At 39.7% G+C, this 23,162-nt stretch overlaps 2 protein-coding genes across 2 annotated transcripts in view; one reads left to right on the top strand and one right to left on the bottom strand.

The window, feature by feature from the left end:
- Positions 1-11,348, bottom strand: part of LOC309689823 (uncharacterized protein) — a gene marked incomplete at its 3' end in the record, with an annotated part of 43,822 nt that extends 32,474 nt beyond the window's left edge. The window contains exon 1 of the mRNA XM_082506485.1: positions 10,783-11,348. The remainder of the gene's footprint in view (positions 1-10,782) is intronic.
- Positions 9,455-23,162, top strand: part of aig1 (androgen-induced 1 (H. sapiens)) — a 31,169-nt gene continuing 17,461 nt past the window's right edge. Inside the window, exons 1-2 of the mRNA XM_082506169.1 lie at positions 9,455-10,007; positions 19,258-19,413. Of these exons, the coding sequence (XP_082362295.1) occupies positions 9,867-10,007; positions 19,258-19,413 (297 nt within the window). The 5' untranslated portion in view covers positions 9,455-9,866. The remainder of the gene's footprint in view (positions 10,008-19,257; positions 19,414-23,162) is intronic.

Raw genomic sequence — 23,162 nt, 5'->3', positions numbered from 1 at the left:
TCACCTGCGATATAAAAAGGAATAACATTTACCAACCCTAGAGCTTTTTAGACGTGGATTTTATTATTATCATTATTATTAATTAATTTATTTTTTTTCTCTTTCAAAAATGTAAATTTAGGGTAATCGAATGGATTAAAATTGGAATGTCTCCATATACAATAATACAAAAGCATTTATCACACATGGCTCATACTTTTTTCTTAAATTATGTGAGATGTTAAAGAAAAAACTGCTTTTCATGTATGTTATTGGTGGAGCAGTCTGGGTCAGTATTATTTTTAATTATCATCATCATCATTTTAGCTTCAACTTGCTTCCACATCCTCCTGAATATAAAAATACTTACCAAAGAGTTAGAGTAACACAGAGTGAAATGTCTGTAGTACACAGTAGACGCTTCTTTTCTATCATGAAAATCATTTAAGTGTTTTATTAAAAAGTAACAAAAATCTTTCCACTAACATTTCACAGCAAACTGACACAGCTGACGTTTTATTATGAGATTCTGAGTACAGTCAATGGAGAAGTTCCAGTTTTACTTTATCTTTGTTTTGGTTTCCATCAGTTCCTGAGAAAAATATCATGTTTTTGTATTACCAGTTTTGCATTAGTGTACATTTGCGTAATCTAATTTCTGTTTCAAAACCAAAACAAAGACTGTAGCCCTCAAAGATTTGAGGAGAGGAAATAGAGCTGCGACTCATTCATCAGACAGAACGTTTTGTGATCCCGGTGACTAAACAAGTCTCAGAGGATTCTAGCAAAAGTCTTTCACAACAGCTACACATTATTTTAAATGACCTTCTGATGATTACAGGTTAACTTTTAGAGACTATTTAGTGTCAAGCATGACATCAGTTCAGGTACAAAAGCACAAAGTCAATTTCAGCCCACTGTTACTGTAAAGAAGTTGTGTTTGCTTGGCTCTGCAAGCCACTTTACAACCCACCTCATTTTTGGCTCCACCTTTCCATGGTGTATCTGACTTAATCTAAATGATATCTGTGGTCACTGAGAAGCTCAGAAGCTCTCCTCCAGCTCATCAAGGGGAACATGGAGTTGCCCCCAAGCCAGCAAAGATATACAATCTCTCAAGTATCTTCTGGGTTTCTGCCAGGGCTTCCTTCCAATAGGAAATGATAATTGGACTGATTCTTAAACAGCGCTTTATACAACATGACTCATTCACCCATTTACACCCATTCACACAAGCACTTATCGCTATGATTTGTCCCACTGAAGTGCCTTCTATCTAACATTCACACACATTCACATTCCAATGGATGCGTCAGAGAGCAACGTGGGGTTAGTCTCATACCCAAAGACATTTGGCATGCAGGCTGGAGCAGCCAGAGATCAAACCACTTTGGATTAGGAGATGACCGGCTCTAGCTCCTGAGCTACAGACACCACAAAGCACCTTACCTACGAGGCATTTAGGAGGTGTCCTGGTCAGATGTCAACTACTTTGCTTTCATGCTCAGCTCTCTCTTCACCACAATAGATCGACACTTGTCTGCCTGTCTATCTCCAGCTCCCCCCAATCTATCTTCCCCAATCACGAACAAGAATCTGAGATACTTGGGGCAGCAAGTCTTTCTAGACATGAACTGATCATTCCTCCTTTTTCCAAATGAGAACCAGTGCTTTGGAGGTGACAATTCTTATGCAGCTTCACTCTCAGCCGCAAACCACCCCAGACCCAGGTGGAGACCACAGCCTGATGAAGCCCGAAGAACCAAATCATGCACAAAAAGACAATTTTACTCACTAAAACTCATGCACACACTTTTTGACAGCCTGTCTCACACAGTAAGCCATCTTCTTTGTCAGATAATTACATCAATATGCTGCAAAACACACCGAACGTCCAAACGTGTGTTGGCACTTACACACTGACTTTATTTTTCGGCCCCTGAAGTTGCTGCTTGGTCATAATTCTCTGTGGATTTCAAGATTCGCCTCACACACAGGTTATTTGGTTCTTCTGATTAAAGCTGATATAAGAAGTAGTGAGTGGCAATTCATGAAAAATGAGATCATGGCACATGACTCAAATTAAATCAGCCATTTACAACTACTTAGCATTAGTATTCACAGAACCTTCTATGACACAGAGATGGTTTTGGTGCCAATTCTCTCATCACATTGAGTATCGGCTAAAATAATAAGCATGGCCACAATCCCATCAAGCGAGTCATTTATCAAGCTTTAATGTACTGGTTGTAGTCCCAGACTGGAACTCTTAATCCTCTCTATTCATGGTCTGTATGCTCTGCTCAGTGTAAAGAAAAACAACCGTGAACAAGGAACCTGCTGAGTATTTATGGGAAGTTGTGAATAATCCATTACATAAGAGAAGTGAATACACACACACACACACACACACACACACATGCAGACAGTCAAGTAGTTGCCTTCAGCTTTGTGTTTGAGTTGAACTGTAACGCTTTGCAAGACAAAGCACTTCTATGACAGCTGAGTGATTACTAATGCTTACTCATACAAGGATACGCATATTCAACACACACACACACACACACACACACACACACAGAGCAAGACCGCTCCCCTTACTACCACACCTAGTTTCTCACAGAGTGACACACACTTCTCAACATGCACACACACACACACACACACACACACACACACGTACTGTACTCTTTATCTTACCATCTTCTGTTCCTTGCTGGTGGACACAGACACTTGCACATGCTCACATTTTACTAAGGCGTGGCCTAAGGGTTACGTAAAAGCTTGGGGGGGCAAAGGTCAAACCACATGAAAATATCGTTCAAAGGGGCATCTTCATAGGTGGTGTGATACTTCCAACAGTAATAGCACCATACCAGAGATTTTAGGGCTAAACAGTGCCCCTTGCTGGTCTGTGATACACAGACACACTCAACCAGTGTCTTCATTGTGAACTTGGAAAAACAAGGAGTTAAAAATCAGTGTGATTATTAATAATTATGTTCATGATGTGGATAATGTTCTCAACTAGCATTCTGTTGACATCTATTTATATTCTTTACTGTTGCTGTCATTATAACATGACATTGTTCACCTATTGCTTCCACTTTTTAAGCCAATCAGAAAATGTCTAATCGTTCCCCACTTTATTTTTTTTCTATCCCAGAATTTTGTTTTCATTTACTCTCTTGTGGTGGATCATAACTACTATTTCAAAATAAAAGAAAGCAAGACAGAGAGTATCTGCGAAATCACCTGGACCTGTGTTTATTCTTCTGCAGATAGACCTTGTTTGGTCAAAATGCTATATACTTTGACTTGATTAATTGAATAATAATGTATTATTTAATTTACAAAATATTTGGAATTAAATAACTTTTTTTTCTTTTTAATAACTCATCACACCTACTGGCTTCATCGAGCTTTAAAGATAACATAAAGTAAACAAACCTACATAAAATGACATTTTTAGGAAATAGCTAGGTGCTGCTGATCAAATGCACTTCCATAACTGATCACCAGTAAGTGTGAGCACCTATATAAAAAAAAAGGAGATTTTGTGCTGGTCCAGATGAACAAAATGTCAGAGGAAAGATATCAACTGTAAGCTTAGAGAAATTGCCTATCAAGATGGGAAGAGTTATAAGAGTTATTACAATTTCAAGTTCATCCTTCTACAATGAAAAGGTACAAGTGGAAACAGTCAAGACATTCACATATCTTCACATGAGTGGATGTCTCAGTTACTACTTCACCACAGACTGTGCAATTCTGAGAGAAACTTTAAAAAAAAAAAAACCCCAGGAGATACATCTCAGACCCTACAGGAATCAGGCGTCAGCATGTTAAAAGTTAAAGTTCATGGCTGTATAACCATAAAAAGACTTAACAAGTATGACTTATTTGAATGCATGACTTCTTAACAACAACAAAAACAACCTTCTGTAAGAATGTCCTTTGGACAGACAAAACCACAGCAGTGTGTCTGTGTTTGGTGAAAACCCAACACAGCATATCAGAACAAACACCTCATGCCAACTGTCAGCACGGTGATGTAGGGGTGATTATGTAGGCTTGTTCTGCAGCCACGGGACCTGGGCACCCTGCAGTCGATGAGTTGACCGTGAACTCCTCTGTATACCAAAGTATTCTGGAGTCAAATGTGAGGTCACCTGTGTGACATCTAAAGCTTAGCTCAGATTGGTTCATTCAAAAGGATAATAATGCCTAGCACACGAGCAAATAGAAAGAAGACAGCAGTCAAGGTGTTGCAATGGACCAACCAAAGTCCAGACCTGAACCTAACTGAAGTGCTGTAGCAGGACCTTAAGAGAGATGTGGGTAAATGAATCCCCTCAAACCTCAATGAACATAGAGAGGACCAATATTCCTCCACAACAATTTAAGTAAAGTAATCTTTTATATGTATAGCACCTTTCTAGATAGACATCACAAAGAGCCTCAGAGCAAAACACCAAAACAAATGCGAGCTGGATAAAGTCATTCAGATCTTACTGCTGTTCTACAAGTTATTTCAGGAAGTGTGGTTAGTTTTTAAACTCTGGAATATGTTGACTTGTGCTTACTTTCTCCCTCTTATTCCCCAACAGTCACAATAATGTTTCCACACTGGAATATTTTGGAGAGGAAAAGAGGAAGACAACAAGAACGAGAAAAGGGGAAAGAGGAAGCAAGTTTCTGCCAGCTCTATGCAGACCCTCCATAGAATTAAAAGTGTGTCTCCACAAGGCTGGAAACTGGCATCCTGGTACAACTGACTTATTTCCACAATGGGAAACTCACATGCCCCTAACACACTGACAGAAACAGAGCTATCTTTGTGAGGTCATATACTAACATAGTTTCCTAGAATCTTACTTTACCTTAATCAGTGCAACTAAATGCCACAGTCTACCCAAGCAGCTACCCCATTAATCTGACCTAAACTCAAACCTGAACCCTTCAACAGTGGGACCTATTATTCCAAAATGTTATACTTTTTTAGCTTTTTATGATTTGCTATTCAAAATAATCCTTACTTACCTTTTACTGGGCACAGATACAGCCCAGCAGTTCATTCACAAGCCTTATACACACAGCCACACACTGACACACATCCACACACACTCTCTCACACACTCAGAAGCACCAGCTTTTTCCAGGATTCTCAGGGATCTGTGAGGGTCAAAGTATTCCATCCAATCATTCTGGCATTTTCCACAAAACTCTTCCAAACCCCAAAACAAGCGGTATTAAGAGCTTTCTCCCATGGCAGCCATGGTTACTGCTTTGAGTTGCCAGTCGGAATAAGACACTGTTTTCAGTCACTCAGCAACGACGACTGAGGTGCCCTTTAGCAAGACACTCAATCTTTAAATATCTCGAGTGGAGTTGTTCTGTTAGCTCTGTTGTTGGGAATCTTTTGTGTTTACAAAAGATACTAGGAAAGCAACAATGGCAGTTGACAACAGATTTGTTCACACTTTGTTACTGAATCTCAAAGTTGCATTCACACATATTACTTGCATTTTAAATGGAACTGACTACTTGGATTTGGACACGTCTATCACTATGTTATGGTAATTTAACAGCGGAAATCCCAAATCTTCCCAAATCTGGATCATCACCAAAACATATTCAGTATTCCTTGTTCCAAGCCTTGGAGGCAGGCAGCTGGATGAAGTCATAATGTCTCTGGCACGACTAAATAAATGACTCAGTATTTTAAGAGGGGGCTTTACCAGTTTGACTTCAAGCTCAGACCCCTCCAATTTATAACAAGAAGCTTGCAACGTAAACTGGGGGTGCAGAGATCGACAGTTTTACCAAGTGTGAATGGTTTTACAGTATAAACTACTGTGTTGAGTCATACTTTTTTATGGAAAAGGAACTAATTGCTTTGGGCTCGACCTATAAGTATGGATGTATTGATTTTGACCTGTTTCTTATGAGTTCCCAAACTTGATAGATACACAAAATTAAATCACTCGTCACTACTCTTATAAACAAAGATGTCACAAATCAATTCATTACTCTTGCTGGTTCCACGGAAAGTATCTAGTAGCTAAAAGGGACTGGATTTTACAAAACCGTCAGTGCAGGCAGACAGTCCAAACAAGGTAAGAGGGGAAAGCTAACCATCATCTCAATGTCTATTCTGAACAAGGAGGAATGCTGAATGTTCTGGAACAGGAAGTGGACTTAGATCCACTTCCTGAGTTTTGGTGTTCCTTCATGGAAAACACAACCTCGTGGGTGGCTGTAGCTCTGGAGGTAGAGCAGATCATTTGCTAACTGGAAGGTTCATAGTTTAAACCCCGGCTGCTGCAGTCTGCCTGCCAAATATCCTTAGGCAAAAAACTAACCCCAAATTGCTCTCAGATCCACCCATCGAAGTTTAGATGTGTGTGAATGTTAACTAGAAAGCACTTAAGCATAGAATGAAGTGCTTGCATGAATGGGTGAATGAGGTAAAGTTGTACAAAGCGAGTTCTTTGAGTACTAAGGTAGAGTAGAAAAGTGCTTTACTGTATAAGAACCAGTCATTGACAGGTATTATTTCCATGTATAGCATCTACCCCTGTTTTTTTCCCCTCCTAACCACACTGTGGTGGAGAAGTACGTATTTCTGAAAAGGTGAAAACATTTGGTGACAAAATTGGGTTTCAGCTGAAGTTTTTATTAGGTGGACCAAACTGAGAACAAACCCCCATAACCTGTTTTTTTGTTTTTGGTCTTTTTCCTCATGCATTGGTACAGCTCCAGCTCCCAGCCAATCACGGCTGATGACCATCCTTCTATGAGCCTGTTTCTGAAAGGGAATTGGGGGAGTTCTTCCTTCCTACCATCACCAAGTGTTATTTAGATCACATGATCACTGAGGCTCTCTCTGTATTCTCTCTAGATCTTTACTCTTGAAGGTACTTTGTCACAAGTGCTGTTGTGAACTGGGGCTTTGCAAATAAAACTAAATAGAAAGTAACTCTAGGTCTATGACATGTAGCTTAGCCACTTAACCACCACAACCACTGGCTGTGTGGTGTAACCAGATGGGCAGCTATGGTGGGATAGATGTACAGTCACCTCTTGTGGTCACCCCTTGGCTAGTCAGGCTGACTGAAGTTTCCTATTCCATCATTAATTTATCTTCTTGCTGTGAGGTGTCAGTAATAACCTCTGTACTGTGCCTACTTATGTTATCCAAATGAATAGAAATTTTCAATATATGAAATATATGAGCTAAAATACTAGAATGGAGCTGCACATCCTGTTGACAAATCTCTGTAGGTTCATCATTAGCACTGAGTTCTTCACATTGTAATTAGACATGAAAAGTGGATCTTCATCCAAAGCATGTTATTTTTACTCAAAAGGATGACTATTAACACTAAAATTATAAAATGATGGACCCTTTGCAGATGTGTCACCAAGCCACTAAGTTCCTTTACAATTCAGTTTGGTAGTTTTTGTGTTGTCTTGCTGGCAGACAAAAAAATGAACAGATCAACAGATGGCTCTGTAAACAGAGCTTCACCACAACATTTGGCCTGGCAAAGGAACCCAAAAAGGGAGCCTTTTTAGGCACAAGTGTGTGGTCTTTACAGTATTTTGGCAGGTGGAACAGCCTGCTCAGTCACAGGCGTGACTTATGTTGCACTAAACACACTGAAACACATTACATGACAATCACAAGAGACTTGTGTAAGGTCTATCTGTTCGTGTGCCCATCCATCCATAAAGCTGTAAGTGCAGAGATGGCACAGCACTTCTGCCTGAGTAGCTGCTCAGCGTCACCATAGCAACAACATCACCTCTCTGCTCGCCTGCAGAGCTTCCTTAGATACTCTACATAGCTTAAATCAGTCGATTTTTATTTCAGCAACTGATTTATTAAAAACACACAGGTTTACCCTCCATCATAAAATTAGGTGACACACATTTACATTCATTATTTTCATTAAAGCTTAAGTATAGTTTAGAAAAAAAAAACAATATTTGAAGTGCATGACAAACAAATGAACCAAGTCCACCATCAGGCTGGTGGACACTCTTGAAAACCAGAAGGAGCTGTTACAGTGTAACTGGTAATGACTCTTTCACATCACTGTTGAAGATATTTGGTCCAATCTTAAGATTTGTATCACTGCCAAATTTAACTGCTGGCTTGACGTTCTTTGTATAAATAATTTTATGCCAGACGTAACAGGGACTCAAACCTTCTAAAAGGTCTCTCGTCAGTCCACAGAATATTTTCCCAAATGTCTTGAGAATCCTCAAAATGTTTTTTTTGGCAATTGTGAGACGAGCCTTTGTGTTCTTTTTGGTCAGCAGTGGTTTTCACCTGGGAACTCTCCCAAGGATGTCATTTTTGCCCAGTCGCTTTTATATTGTTGAATCGTGAACTCTGACATTAACTGAGAGAAGTGAGGCCTGTAGGTCTGTAGATGTTTTTCTGGTTTCTTTTGCGACCACCTGGATGAGTCACTGATGTGCTCTTGGAGTAATTTTTGGTAGGCTAGCCACTCCTGGGAAGGCACACCACTGTTCCAAGTTTTCTCTATTTATGGGTGGCGATTATGGATGGACATGGTGGTTTCACTGGAATCCAAAATCCTTAGAAATGGCTTTATAACCCTTTCCAGACTAACAGATGCTTCTCAGATGTTGTTGCTTCTTTAGATGATGTCAATGAAAAAGAATAATTCTAAATCAAACAGAAAATACTGTCTGACCATGAAGCCAGAAAAGGCCACACCTTTCAAAACTATTTCCTTGGCAGTGACAAAGTGCAAGGCGAAATTATGGGGATGCTGAACATAATTTCACCAGAGACACTTGGTATGGCTCAGGTTTTAAAAAAGAAAAAAGTATGTTAAACAATGCCATGCTTTTGTTAGCTGGCCCTTATAAAACCTAAAACCCCAGTCTAAGATAACGGCCATCACTACAGCAGCTATCAGCTTTTCACTTCAGCCTCTGTGTGATTTTTGTTTCACGTGTCGTATGATTTTTCATATGTGCATATAGAATCGATGGGTGCTGCCTGTTTCAATCAGCTGTTATTAGATGATAAAATTGCGATTAAAAAAACTATTAAAAAAAGCCCAAAATGTAACACCAACATACAATACTGTTGCAAATAAGAGACTAATGCTGCAGAAAGCCATAAATCTGATGATTTATTACACACAGTGGTGAAACAAACATTTTAATTTGTTTTTTATTAGTTATTTTATGAGTGCGCTCTCACTGCTGACACTTATTTTTAATATGTTGGCTGGTTGCACATTACAGCTCTGACACATCATAGGGCTACCATGACATAGTCCTGTGAAGGAGATGATGTGTCAGTTTGTTGGTATATCAAAGTGAAATTATTCATTCACTTATTGATTAAACAGGTATTCTTGGTATGCGTTTACTGTTCTACTGGCTTTATTCCCACTAGTTTCATCAACATTTTCTGCACCACCAGCTGAATGAATGCACAGTACCCGAACCTTTGGGTCATTTGTATCTCTAAGTGCAGATTGATTTTTATTTAATTACAATTTTATTTTGGATTTAAACTAAACTAAGCTTTGATGTGTTTTTTTATTGTCCTAGTGTGCTTTATTCTAATATTCTTCAAGCTACGTGTTCCTTAAGAAAACAGCAACATACTGTAAGTCCCGCTATAACTGCACGGACTGTGGAGATTACACTCCTCCCCCTTTCATCATCACCATAACACGGAAGCAGTACACAGACAGTAGGGGGGCAGGAAAAGCACGGACAGGCAGGCAGGTTAAACCAAGTAAAAATACGGACACATAGAGACATTAGGGAGGTGAAAAAAAGCGCAGGCAGGTAGACGGACAAACAGATACAGGTGCAAAGCGAGCATCATGGCGCTGATCCCCTCGCAGGTTCTCCGGGTCGCCATCCTGCTGTCTTATTTCTCCATCCTGTGCCACTACAAAGCCTTAGACATGCCGGCACACCAGACCTACGGAGGCAGCTGGAAGTTTCTCACCTTCATCGACCTGGTGAGATTTCACGTCTAATCTGATCTCAACCCTAAACACCCCGGTGAAGTTACCGCGCAGCTCGAGGCGATGCACGCGCTGGAGAGAGTGCGCGCGTGGCGCTGCGATCACATTTAAATTCCGCCTCCTTGCGCTCTTTGTTTGACTCGATGATTCGTCGGCAGTGGCAGAGGGAGGGGTAAATTACACGGAGTTTCACTTGTCTGCAGTCGCGTTTGAAGCTCGCAACGTGGTTAGGTGCTGAGGTGAACCGGAACAGGTGCGTTGTGGGGCAGAAAGCTCTCCCGTCATAAAGGCTTCCCCTTTCGGGAGCGCGCCGCGGGTGCACCGAACCTTGTGAAAGCTTGCAGTTGGGAAGTGTCAGAAAAATGATGACGAAGGACTGAGAGGCTCAGAAATGACAGGGATGTGGGATTTTTAGTGCTCGCTGATTGTTGGACAAGAAAAAAAAAATCGGTAATAAACTGTCAATCAATTTCTCAGTTATTTCTTATGTGTTTTAAAGAAGTTTGAAACAAGCTGCAGCCCAGAACATATCTGTACTAAGAAAGTGGGATTTACACTCAAGTCCATTTTAGACCATAGACTATATATATAAAAGATGGACATAGCCACTGGGATGCTTGCACTGTTGGGCTAGATCAGACTCTAATCACCTTCTCAAGAACACGTTCTGGAAAATTCTCTTTTCTGACTTGCAGAATGAAATGATTTCTATAAAATAGACTTGATGTTTTATTCAGTGAAACTTGAAGCTATCTGCCAAAGTGCTTACCGAGGTCATGGAGCAAGGACACCGAGGGATGCTTTCGCATAGACTTCCCATAATCTCGGAGTTGTTTCGCACAGCACTAGGGTCAACTCCTGGTGGCCTTTATAAAGTGCCGGTTAAGGCATTTCGGGTTGATGATGTTGATCATCGTGCACACTCACGCTAATAGCAAAAGGGAATAAAAATATGGTGGTGAAAATATGCACAAGTTATCTGTAGGTCCTGCTTGTGAACAAATTTTGCTTGTTTTAACTTATAAATTAGTTCTCCACTTTACAGACATCATACAAGACAGATGTAGTTTGGAGAAAGTGGCTTAAACCAGCAGAAGGTGTCTGTTGTTGTTGCACAAAGTCTTCTGGTTGCATAGAAGGCTACAGGAAAACGTTTAGATTTCTGTGTGACCCCAGTAAACAGTAATGATATAACCTGGATTTAGGTAGTAATCGTTGTGACCGGACTCAAAAGCCACAACATAAAGACTGATACCTTTATCCACCCCTCATCAGGTGTAGATCATCACACAGGATCAGGCCCAGACAAAACACAAAAACTCCTGTACAGTGTCTGAATAGAAGATAAGTGCCTGCAATCACCTGCAAAGCTCAATGCACAGAATTTTTTCAATGCTCAGTGTCCCTGTTTTCTCAGTGGCCAATCAAAATCAAGAAGAAGCTTGACCCAATGATATAAATTCTGTGTTAACAGCAAAGGAAATATGTTTAAGTGCTTGAGAGTGACCTCTCAGGGGCTAAAGACACATAATGTTAAAACTAGAGATGGTACGATACCACTTTTTTATGTCCGATACCGATATCATAAATTTGGATATCTGCTGATACCGATATGAATCCGATATAGTGTTTTTAATCACTAAAAATGTTTTTTAATATCTTGCTGCTTTTTGTATAAGTTCATACTCAAGTTACAAAAAACAAACAAACACTAAAGCCATTCTGTTGTACCTGTATGCAAAAAATATACTGCACCCAAAATATTTCATAGTTCAGCAATACTGATCAATCTAATAAAGTTAAACTTACTCCATCCTTCCTATTCTGGTATTTTAAAGAGTAAACAACCTAACCAATAGGGTTCTAAAACTCCCAGCAAAAAAAAATAAAAATAGGGGAACCCCCCCACCCCCACCCCCCACCTCATGATGCTTAATCGACGTAATCAACTTTAATTTGATGCAGTGTGGAAACAAAATGCACAGAAATCAATTATTTTTCAAGAATAATTAAATAGATTCAACATCTTTCTTCAACAGAATTGCAGAATTCACAGATGGTACCTTCCCAAAGGAAAAAATACTATAGCTTACTAGGGTATATTAGACTTAACAGTTACTATATACAGTAATGGACTTCTATACATTTTTCATCAGATTAAAACTTTGGGTGTAAGATTCAGATAATTATTTATTAAAAGCTAGACATTTTAAATGAGAATAAGAAAGAAAAGTATGTCTTTGTGCCCCCTTTTCCCTGTTAATGCCTTATTGGCCCCCCTGGCTAAACTTTGCTAGATCCGCCCCTGCACAGTTACCAGCCATCAGCTGCGTAAGAAAAGATCCTGGTGTAGAAAGTAATATTAAATAAATTCTAAAAACAGCTTATCAAGCTTAAACGTGCTGCTGTTGTTCAACCGCTGGTTTCCTCTTTCTGGTGCAAAGTGGGCCAAAAACAAACAAGAGAGACGGACTCGCTACAGAAAAGCCGATCAGCTGATCATTTAAGCAGTTTCATGATTGAAGTAGCAGCAGGAGAGGCAGTCGCTCCATATATCGCTTGTTAAGCTTAACGTGAGAATGCTTTACAAACATTCAGAGATGAACTTACACACTTGCTTTACTTCTCTCTGGTATAACTTTCTCGGAGATGAAATGCCGGTTTGGTAGCGAGGCTCCAAATACTGAACCAGACTGCCGAGAGGTCTCGCAGCCACAGTCGCTCTATCACGTGACGCACACTGCTCCGACGTGCTATGGTTATGAGCCGAATTATGCCATGTCGCAAGTTTTGTGAGGTGCTTTTTTGATATTTAATGGATCGGATTACATTTTTTTTATTTCTCTCCGATATCCGATCCAGTAATTTACGTCAGTATCGGACCGATACGTAATATCGGATCGGTCCATCTCTAGTTAAAACAACACTGAAAGCTGATATTAGCAGAAGCTTGTGATTGACAAGGTGTGGACCAATGAGAGCGCAGTGTCTGTCAGTTTGAAAGACTAAATATGGTGTAGTGAAAATGCGCAGCATCCCCTAATCTTGAATAATAAAGCGTTTGAACGTTGCGGCTCCAACCCTGAGTGAGATCAGTGGTCAGCGTTCATTGAAGATTGTGCCCGTGTAGATTTTATTCTTGTACACTTACATGGTGTATCATAACGTCTCACTGTCCATTCAGTGCATGTGCTCTTTTTGCATCCATTTGTGCAGTTGTTGTCTTGTCACATTGCTAAACATATTTTTATTTTATTTGCTAAAAATGTGCAGAACACACATTAACAAACACAGAGATATAAACAAAAAAAGTAAGATCTAATTAAAACGTTTTTTTAGATGGTGCAATAATGTCATTGAAGTGAATTCTGTGGTTTATTCTTGCATTGAAAGCCTGATGTAATAACAGCCCTAATTCTTTTTTTTTTTTTTGCATTAAAATCTTTTGTTTTCTTCTCACTCACTTTAGTTTCCAAGTTTTTGTGATTCATCAACAAGGAAGCGCTCATGCTTCTTTTTGCTGCCTTTATGCTTTCTAAACGGGGCTGTACTGCGTTGCACATATACGATATGATATTTACCTGTGATTACCTTGTGCCTAAATATCTAGAAAGATATCTGATTAGTTTTGTGATACAAAGCGCAGCATTGCGTTGGTAGCCAGACGTCATGAGAGTTGCCAGAGGTTAATCATCAGCCATTATTTACTTACAGTAGTGACTCTAATAAAATCAGTTCTCCTATAGAGATCAGTAAATCGTGTCAGCTGAGTTTTCATTTGTGTGGTGACTGCTGACAGAGCGATATTGTGTTTGTTTTCTTGTGCTTTAAAATTGTCTTTGTCTCTGTTAGATGAGTTTATTGTTATCAAACTTCTTATTCTGAATATATTGTTAATTACTGATAACATACTTTATATAGTTTATACTTTATATAGTTTATTATAGTTGCTGCCAGTCGAACAAAGCAATTGATTACTAAAACCTGAGGGCTGCAATGACGGAAGCTGAAGTTTTTGCACTGGTAATATTTACTTTGTGCTGCAACGCAAAATGAAGTGCTTGGGCTAAAGTACACCGCGTATTTCCTTCAATAGTTGCAGCACATGTGTCGCTGTGAGGCCATAAAATGTGCACAACGGGCATTTTGTCTCGGCGCTCTTTACTGTACTTGTAAAAGCTGCTTAACATATCAGCTGAGAGGCAGCAACAGGCCAAACATTAGTGTTCACAATCAGTTTTCTTGATTCTCAAGTGTTATTAAATTAAGGAAATTATGCTGCAACGAGAGGCACAAAACTGCAGACACACACAGCTCTCATTCATCCCGAACAATGCGCTCACACATGCACTCACAAAGAGGGACTTCTGTTAGAGGCCGGTTCTGTTAGGCAGTCATTCACAAGCACGCTTTAAAGTTGGTGTGAAGTCGCTATAAAAAGCTAACCAATTTTAGAGAAATATCCAGCCAGTGGTTGTCTTCTTTCTGCAATGTTTGTGTTTGTAGAGGAAGCTAGCTGACATTTCTTGTTTTGCGTGCACCGTTTGAGTTCTTGCTGTCGTTATCTAAATGCGGCTGGGATGTCGATGCGTTTGTTCATTCACTGGTTGACATCCATTGTTAAAGAAAAGTAAAACAACAACACATATCATATATAAAAATGCTCATGTTCCACTGATTGTGCTTCACAGTTTTTACAAATGTAATCGATTTTGGCCACTAGCCATATTCTTATCCCTGGCTGCGATGGCTCATTAATGTACAAGGTGAGGTGAAAAAAAGAAGCAAAGTGCAAAAGACAAAGGTGTGTCCTGGGTGATAACTCGGGGGGAAAAATGTCACCTCCACCCCTCCAACCTACTAATGCAGACTTTGGACGTTTCTAAAATAGGCACATTATCTCTCGAAAGCCAATATAAGGACACCTTGCAGGCTCTACAACATGTCAGGATTAGAATACATTAGACTTTACAATAATTGTTTTATATAAAACTTCTCTTTAAATAATCATTATAAAAAACATGTTGCAGTTATCAGCAGGTTAGGGGACCTTTTGTCGTTCTCATTCAAGGAAGTTTCCTAACAGAATATTCAACATTTCTTTAAATTAAATAATAGCTACAGTATATCCAAGTTGATGTGACATGTTAGACATGTTACGTGCCTACAGTGCTCTGCAGTTTAGCCTCTAAAATACTAGTCGGTGGTAAGGTTTCTGTAATGCATGGCATCTCTTTCTGTACTTCAAATACAGGCACATGTTGGGGGGGGAGTTCAGAAGTGTACCTTCAAATTGCTGCAACACAATTTGCCCGAACCATCTGAGTGTACACGTGGATCAGCAGAGCTATAAAAACAAAAACAGCAGATGGCTGCGCTCGCTGATTACCAGTTAGTGCATTAGCATTACGAAGATGCCAGATGTAATCATGACCCGTTACATATCACATGTTGTTCCTCTGAAGAAATATCTTTGCACAAATCAGCACGCCACGTTTCTATAGCTACGTTTTTTGATAAGGTGCGCGTCAGGCAGCAGCACATGCTAATTAAATTTGCTCAGAACTGAATATGTCTGTGACTGATTGGCCTGTCACCAGTTATAGCCGCTCAGCTGAAACAGGTTTGTCTGGCCTATCGGTAAGTGGATTTCTAATTTTCTACTTGTAGTAGTAATAATAACAATAATAATAATCCTTATTTATACACATACCTACATATTTATAAATCTGTGGGATTGATCAATTTGGCATGTATAAACTTTAGTTTAGGCCCTTTTAAAGGCAAAATAATCTCTGAAGAGCATACCTGTGTCTTTGTGAGCATGGGAAATAGCTGTGTCATATTTTCCACATTAGCCCTCTTCCCCCAGTTAACTGTACCATTAAAGACCTGTACACACCAGCAGCCAGGAAACACACTGCACTGCAACATCTGGCTCCAGCGTTTGTGTGTATCAGTTTCTCACGAGGAACACAAAAGCCTCAAAATTGATGCAGTATTGATACGGAAACGAGGGCTTGAGTTTTAGGTCCATTTCAGAATTTCTTGTGTGCGTGCCTGTGAGTGTGCTGTTGCTGCTCATAGTTCTCATGGAAACCTATTATTTATGTAGCAGGCATGCTGCTTTAGACATGCTTGCTGTCTAAGATTTATATTTGCTGTCCACACATATTTCAGTGAGTAGACACACACATTTATTTAGGCTGCCCGCTGTAAAATGCCAGTATTCACCAGCAGAATCGTGTATATACCGAAGCACCCCTAACTATGTTTTAAAGCCAAAATGCCTCTAATGACCAGCCATCATCACACCGGGCGATACCTAATAGTCTCAGAGGGAGGTTTGAGGAGAGGAGAGGTAGTCTGTGCCTCCTCTCCATCTTCCTCTGGAAGCGAAGGTCACATCCATCATTGCGAACATGTTGAAAGTGTTTCCTTACGCAAAGATGGGTAAAATATACAGAGCTGGTTTTCTCCTTCACCACAGCCCACTTAATGGAGATTCTATTGAAATCGAGCATTTGAAGTGTGAAGTATTTTTGGTGCATGTTGAAAGAAGCCACGTGTGGTTTTATTGAAATATTGTGCATCTCGTGAGGAATAGTTTTTGCACGCAGGTCACAGTGTTTCCTGCTGGTGGATGATTCTTTCATGTTGGACAAACACTCCAGAAGTCAGTTTGAGAGCTGTTAAGCTCAATTTTGCTCTCAGGGATTCATGCAGCAGTGCCCTTAGAGATTGTTCCAACTGTTTTCTATATGTTTTAGGTAATCAGCGACAATAATAGCCAGTTATAGCTGCTAGTTTCTTCACTGTACCTGCTTAAAGGAAAGCTCTTCGGGGTCTTTGCATCTTATTACGGCATGGCCTATTGTCATGTATATTTACCATTTTCTTTGCTCGATATACAGTAACTACACTATAATGCCTTTTAAGTAAGGTTCTGTTTAACACAGGAACTGTGCAGGATGTCTTTGGCATTTAAGTGTTTCAAGCCTGAGAGCACTGTTGCTAAGTGATGGGCATGAATTGGAAATATCCCTCCTCCCTTTTGCAGGCAGCAAATTATTTTTGTTCACTGGATTTCTGAATTAAGTTTAGAAAGAAAAGAGCAAAACCCACTGAAACTTTAAGTTATTTAAAGTGGACCTATAATGTTGGATTCCAGCTCCATGTTTTTATTCTTGGACACAAGAGTAGGTTTGATTAAAAATGACCCTTAGTTGTCCTAGCTGTTTTAGCTCCTCCCCCTTTGCCTGTTTCTCTGCAAACACTCTTGTGATTGGCTGTCCCTCACAAGTAGAAGGTTTGAGCAGCAGGTGGATGGAGCTTCCGTGCTCACAGCCAGAGCTGTGAACCTATGATAGAGACTGACCAATGTAGGCTTTTAAAAAACAACAATGATATTTAGTAATTAAAGTACTAATAAAAACCAATATCTTTCCTGACATTTTTTTTCTCAGACTCATATCGAAACATATTTTTTAACAGTTTTTTTTAATGTACTTCTATATCAGTCCTTGTTAGGATGATATCACAGTGCAGTTTTTTAAAAAGACTTCATTAATCTTAATAATCTTCACTTTCACAGCAAATCGCGGATTCTTCATTTGCGCTCAGCCCGACTCTATCAGCTGCTTGTTGTGTTTGTGGTTTTCCAAACACGAGTAACGCCAACAGTGAAGTTCCAGAGTGCCCTCTGAAGTTGTACTATGAAGCAAAATGAATGGCTTTGCGAGCATTGTTGAGCTTTAAGGCAGAGTTTCGTGTGTGTTTTTAACTGTGTAAATCACCATGGCGACCTCTGCTGAACAAACTGGTTAGGCTTGTTCTGAGTTTCACTTTAAAATCGTTCAGTTTTTAAGTACATTACAGTACGTTACAGATTCTGTGCTTTACACTTACAAGCTGTTAAACTGTGCCACACTGACTAAATGAAGCGCAAACTGTGTGTCACGTTGGTAGGGGAATGTGCATGTGTTCATTTAGCGATGCAGAAAATGTATATAAGGTATAACTAATTTTAATCAGCTGCTAAGTTGCTTTTACGCTGCTGGAAATGCAGCTACTAGAACACAGAATGTCTGTTCAGTCAATAAAATTTATTTCACTTTTTGATCTGCCAACAAACTCAAGGGATTTCCACATTTTTGGCAGATAAATGCTGCCCACTGTGGTGACCCCTTTTAAAGGAACTTCATACAAAGTTTTTCAACACGGTGCCAGTTTCTTTGAACTAGCTAATACCAACAGCTGCTCTTTACTAAACCCAATCCTAACTGCTAAGAGAATATTTGTGGGCTTTTGTTGGTTGCTGGAAGCAAACTTAAGCCAGAACTACTAAAATGATAGAGATATAGCACTCAAATAACTCTTAATAGAAGTCTATGGGAGAAACTGTTACACTTAACATGGTAGCTGTCGTAGCCCTTTTAGCTGAAGAGCTAATCGGCAGCTGAACTGGTAAACAAGCATTATGTGTTTATACGCCTCTCTGCATTTAATCATTCGTTATTATTCATCTCTGGCTCTCTTCCACAGCGTGTCTTTATCCTGTCTTCTTCCCCTCATCCACAATCAGTTGTGGCAGATGGCCAACCTTTCCTGAGCCTGGTTCTGGTGGAGGTTTCTTCCTGTTAAAAGGGAGTTTTTCTTTCCCACTGTTACCAAGTGCTTGCTCATAGGGGGTGATCTGATCTGTTGGAGTGTTCTCTGTATTATTGCAGGGTCTTTACCTTATAATGGAAAGTGCCTTGAAGCAACTGTTGTTGTGATTTGTATAAATAAAGTTGAATTAATTTGAAACATAAATGATAAGGACAAAAACACTGGCCCGCCCGCAGATTACCCCTACAGGCATAGAAACCAATGCCAAGAAGCTCCCAGCATACAGCGTTTGTACTGATGTTAATGCCAGAGGAGGTTTGAAACTCTGTAGTTATAGCAGATAACGATTGTGTTGTTGCTCTGGTTCATGACAGTTTCAGGTGAGTGGTTTGTAACTATGTGCCTGGGCACAGCCTGTTTTTTTTCTTTCAACCACTTTTATTGAATTTGACTGGAGAAGTGAGCAGTGAAAGAGTTAACGATTGTCTGCAGTCTGTTCTCTTTGGCTCTTCTTCTTTCTTCTAAAAAATCTACCGTCTAAGCTCTTTTTCTCCTCCTCTCTTCATCTCTTTGTTGTGAGAAAGTGTTTGTGCTGCCAAAGAGCTCGCTGAACTCCCCCTGTTCCTCTCTGCAGGTGATCCAGGCGGTGTTTTTCGGATTGTGTGTCCTGATCGATGTGTCCAGTCTGCTGACTAAGGGAGGCGACAGCAGGGAGCAGGAGCGGCAGCTGAGAAAGCTGATTGGCCTGCGAGACTGGATGATGGCCGTCCTGGCCTTCCCTGTCGGAGCGGTGAGAGGATTAATGCACATAGGCAAGCACGTACACAGGCAAACACACAATAGCCCGGGAATGGATGGGCTTGCCTTGCAGGAACTGAAGGCCGGAGTAATCCATTTTTAGTATAATCAACTCTCCGCCATGCTCCCCTTTTCTTAACGCCTCTCTTGCCCTTATTTTTCTTCCACTCCTGAGGGTGGTGGCAGTGTCCTACCAACCTGTAATCATGGAAATTGTTAATGTCAACCGCATAAAAATTGTCTGACATTTTCAGTCTCACCTCATGGGGTGATTAATGTCTGGGAATGATGCTTTAAATTGAGCTTTTTTTCTGATTTGGCGCATGGTTGGGTTAGCCCGAGAGCCTTTGACCTTGATGGTTCACATAACAACAACAATAAACTATTTAAAAACATCAGAACTATAAAATCTCATTACACCAGGTATCTGCAAACGATCACACTGCAAAGCACAAAGGTCTACAGTTTACAATGTGATATCTAAACACTGTCTGGTGCCAACAATTATTGTTTTTAACTTTTTTTATTTAATTTGTTTATTTGTAACAGGGACAATGTTCATTATTAAACATTGCTGTAAATGCCGTAGGCTAATTTTTCATCCATAATCCCTGGCTAGACCTTAAAAGCAACCTAAAAACAAAACAAAATATATAATATCGACATTCTAAAAAGAAATAAAAGGTAAAAAGAGAAAAAAAAGGCAAACGAGAATAAGCCATACTAAAAGGAAACAACTAGGAAATAGGAGAATAAAACCAATTTCCCCCTGAGTGATTTCTTAGTATTTTTAATATTTGTTTTTCATGTTTCAAATCATTAAAAAAATAAATACAAAATGCATTTTTTAAATGATGATTTTATTTATTAAGGGAAAAAAGCTGTGCAAACACACCTGATCCTGTGTAGAAAAAGTAATTACACCTGGGATAAAACTAACGCCGTATTTCACAGAAAAAATATCGTACTGATAGTCGGTGATTATAGTGTTGTGGTCTGAGGCTGCTTTGCTACCAGAAAAATCCTGAAGGAGAATGTCCAGCCATCAGTTCATGCCTGAGGCTCGAGCTCAGTTGGGTTGTGCAGCACAACAATGACCTGAAAAAACACCAGCACGTCCACTTGTGAATGGTTCGATAAAAGAAGGTTTTGGAGTGGCCTAGTTAAAGTATTAATTTAAGTTATCTTAAATGGCATGATTGAAAACTCCCCAATGTGGCTGAATTAAAAGAATTCTGCAAAGAACAGGGGGCTGATATCAGTCCACAGCAATGCGAAAGACTCATTTTCAGTTATCACAAATGCTTGATTGCGGTTCTTGCTACCAAAGCTGGCACGATCACTTATTAGGTTTAGATAGGAATTATTTTTTCACTCAGAGTCAGGCAGGTTTAGATGGCTTTTTTCTATTAATAAATAAAATCATCTCTTAAAAAGCTAATTTTTGCTCTGCCGCAACTATGGATGGTCAGCGTGTTAGTAGGGAAACATGAGATGAAAAGGGTCCCGGCTGGTTAGCAGCAACTTAAAAGTAAAAGTGAAAGAAGATCAACAGCTGCGATTGCTCACTCAGTTAGATGGAAAAAAATGCTGAAAAGAGTCACCAGATATACTTTGGCTACATTCACATACCTGGGTGAACTCCTTTTGTGAGAGTTTGTGTAAAGAGAAAGAACATAGATTAACTGGATGTGAAAATTTACTGAGGTTAAAAAAATGGGTGTAATGGTATGATGTGCTTCATCTTTTTCAATCCTGCTGTGAATGAACAGAACAGAGAAAGCACTGACGAATCATCCAGACAGCCAGACTTTGACCTCTGTCTAATCCATTTTTTTTGCAAGGCTGGCAGTCTTTTGCTTAACACACACACTTTTATTCAAGATTTTACTAGGCAACGTGCCCCACAGCTGGCATACTGGAGAATTTGTGTGGCTACCTGACTATTACTGTGTCCTGGCTGTTAGATCACTGGCACAAGATCATAAATATTCATGCTATAGACTACCAGACACTAGTGTCAAACACAGTTGATCTCTAAACCTAAATAACCCAATAGTTCCTGGCTCTATTGGCACACACACACACACACACACACACACACACACACACACACACACACACACACACACACACACACACCTGTAGAAGCTGTTAACTGGTGCGTGTGAATTGGCCTCACAGTTTAGGTTACATACAGCACAACAGGTGCAGCTACTACATTACCACAGGTAATGTCTCAAACTTTGCCCGTCTGGTAAAGGAAGTGTGTGCATTCCTGCATATGTTGCTATAGCTCTATTTGTGCATTGCATATATGCGTGAGTGTGGAGTGTGCATATATTGCAGGCATTTGCACGCGGTATGGTGTGGTGGAAAATTGTGGGTGCCCCACAGGGGACAAAGTGCACGCATTGTTTCCCGCCACCACTGGCCTGTTGAAACAGAGAACATGCCAGTCACGGTATAAAAAGAGGTTGGTTGGTTCAGATGCCTCGAACTGGAACGCAGATGCCTGTCAGGTAATTCCACCCTCGTCTTACAGAACCTGGACTGGCCTTGATCCAAACCGTGAAGATACATTAGACTGGAAGCTGGTCAGCTTATGGTGGGTTCAGGTCATGTGGGAAATCTGATTGCTGCAATAGCTGCATGTATCATTGGGAAGTTTTTGGTTTACAGAAGGCATGCAGAAGGTATCACAGATGACCCTCATGTGTCTCCCTCCAATGTCCTTCTTTACCCAATGGATAAATGAGGACAGTGTATATGTATCTCTAACAGTAGGTAAAAAGTAGAGTGTAGCCTAATGCATGTGCCAGGGGCCAGGTTTTCACTGCCTAAGAACTAAAAGATGTAAGTAGTCAACATGCATGCACATGTTAAATTATTACATCCACATGTTAAATTAAAAATTAGATAAACAACATACATATCTTAAGCATATTGTATTTTAACAGACTGTATCCAAAAGATGGATGCTGTCACCTATTGGTTCCCAGACTCAGTTCCAGACTCCCAGACTGCTGCCATTTTAGTTTTTGAAGCCAGAAAAGATCAAATTGGGTTGAGAGGGTTACAAGCTGAATCATAAACTGTTCAGGTGCAGTACACATATCTGCTAGTTAGTGCTAGCAAGTAGAGATGGCACGATACCACTTTTTTATGTCCGATACCGATACCGATATCATAAATTTGGATATCTGCCGATACCGATATGAATCCGATATAGTGTTTTTTAATCAACAAAACTGTTTTTTAAAAATCTTGCTGCATTTTGTATAAGTTCATACTCAAGTTTAAAACAACAACTACACTAAAGCTATTCTGTTATACCTGTATGCAAAAAAAAAAATATTTCATAGTTCAGCAATACTGATCAATCTAATAAACTTAAACCTACACCATCCTCCCTATTCTGGTATTTTAAAGAGTACTTAGCGTAAATATTAAGCAACCTAACTAATAGGGTTCCAACTCCCAGCAACAACAAAAATAAATAAATAAAAAATAGGGAACCACCCCTCACGCTCCACCTCATGATGCTTAATCAACGTAATCAACCTTAATTTGATGCAGTGTGAAACAAAATGCACAGAAATCAATAATTTTTCAAGAAATATTAAATAGATTCAACATCTTTCTTCAACAAAATTGCAGACTGCACAGATGGTACCTTCCCAAAGGAAAAAGTACTATAGCTTACTAGGGTATATATATTAGACTTAATAGTTACTATAT

The sequence above is a fragment of the Aulonocara stuartgranti genome (assembly GCF_965226115.1).
Source record: "Aulonocara stuartgranti genome assembly, chromosome: 15".
Lineage (NCBI taxonomy): Eukaryota > Metazoa > Chordata > Actinopteri > Cichliformes > Cichlidae > Aulonocara > Aulonocara stuartgranti.
Note: the sequence above shows the minus strand (reverse complement) of the source record. Positions and strands in the feature narration are given on the sequence as shown.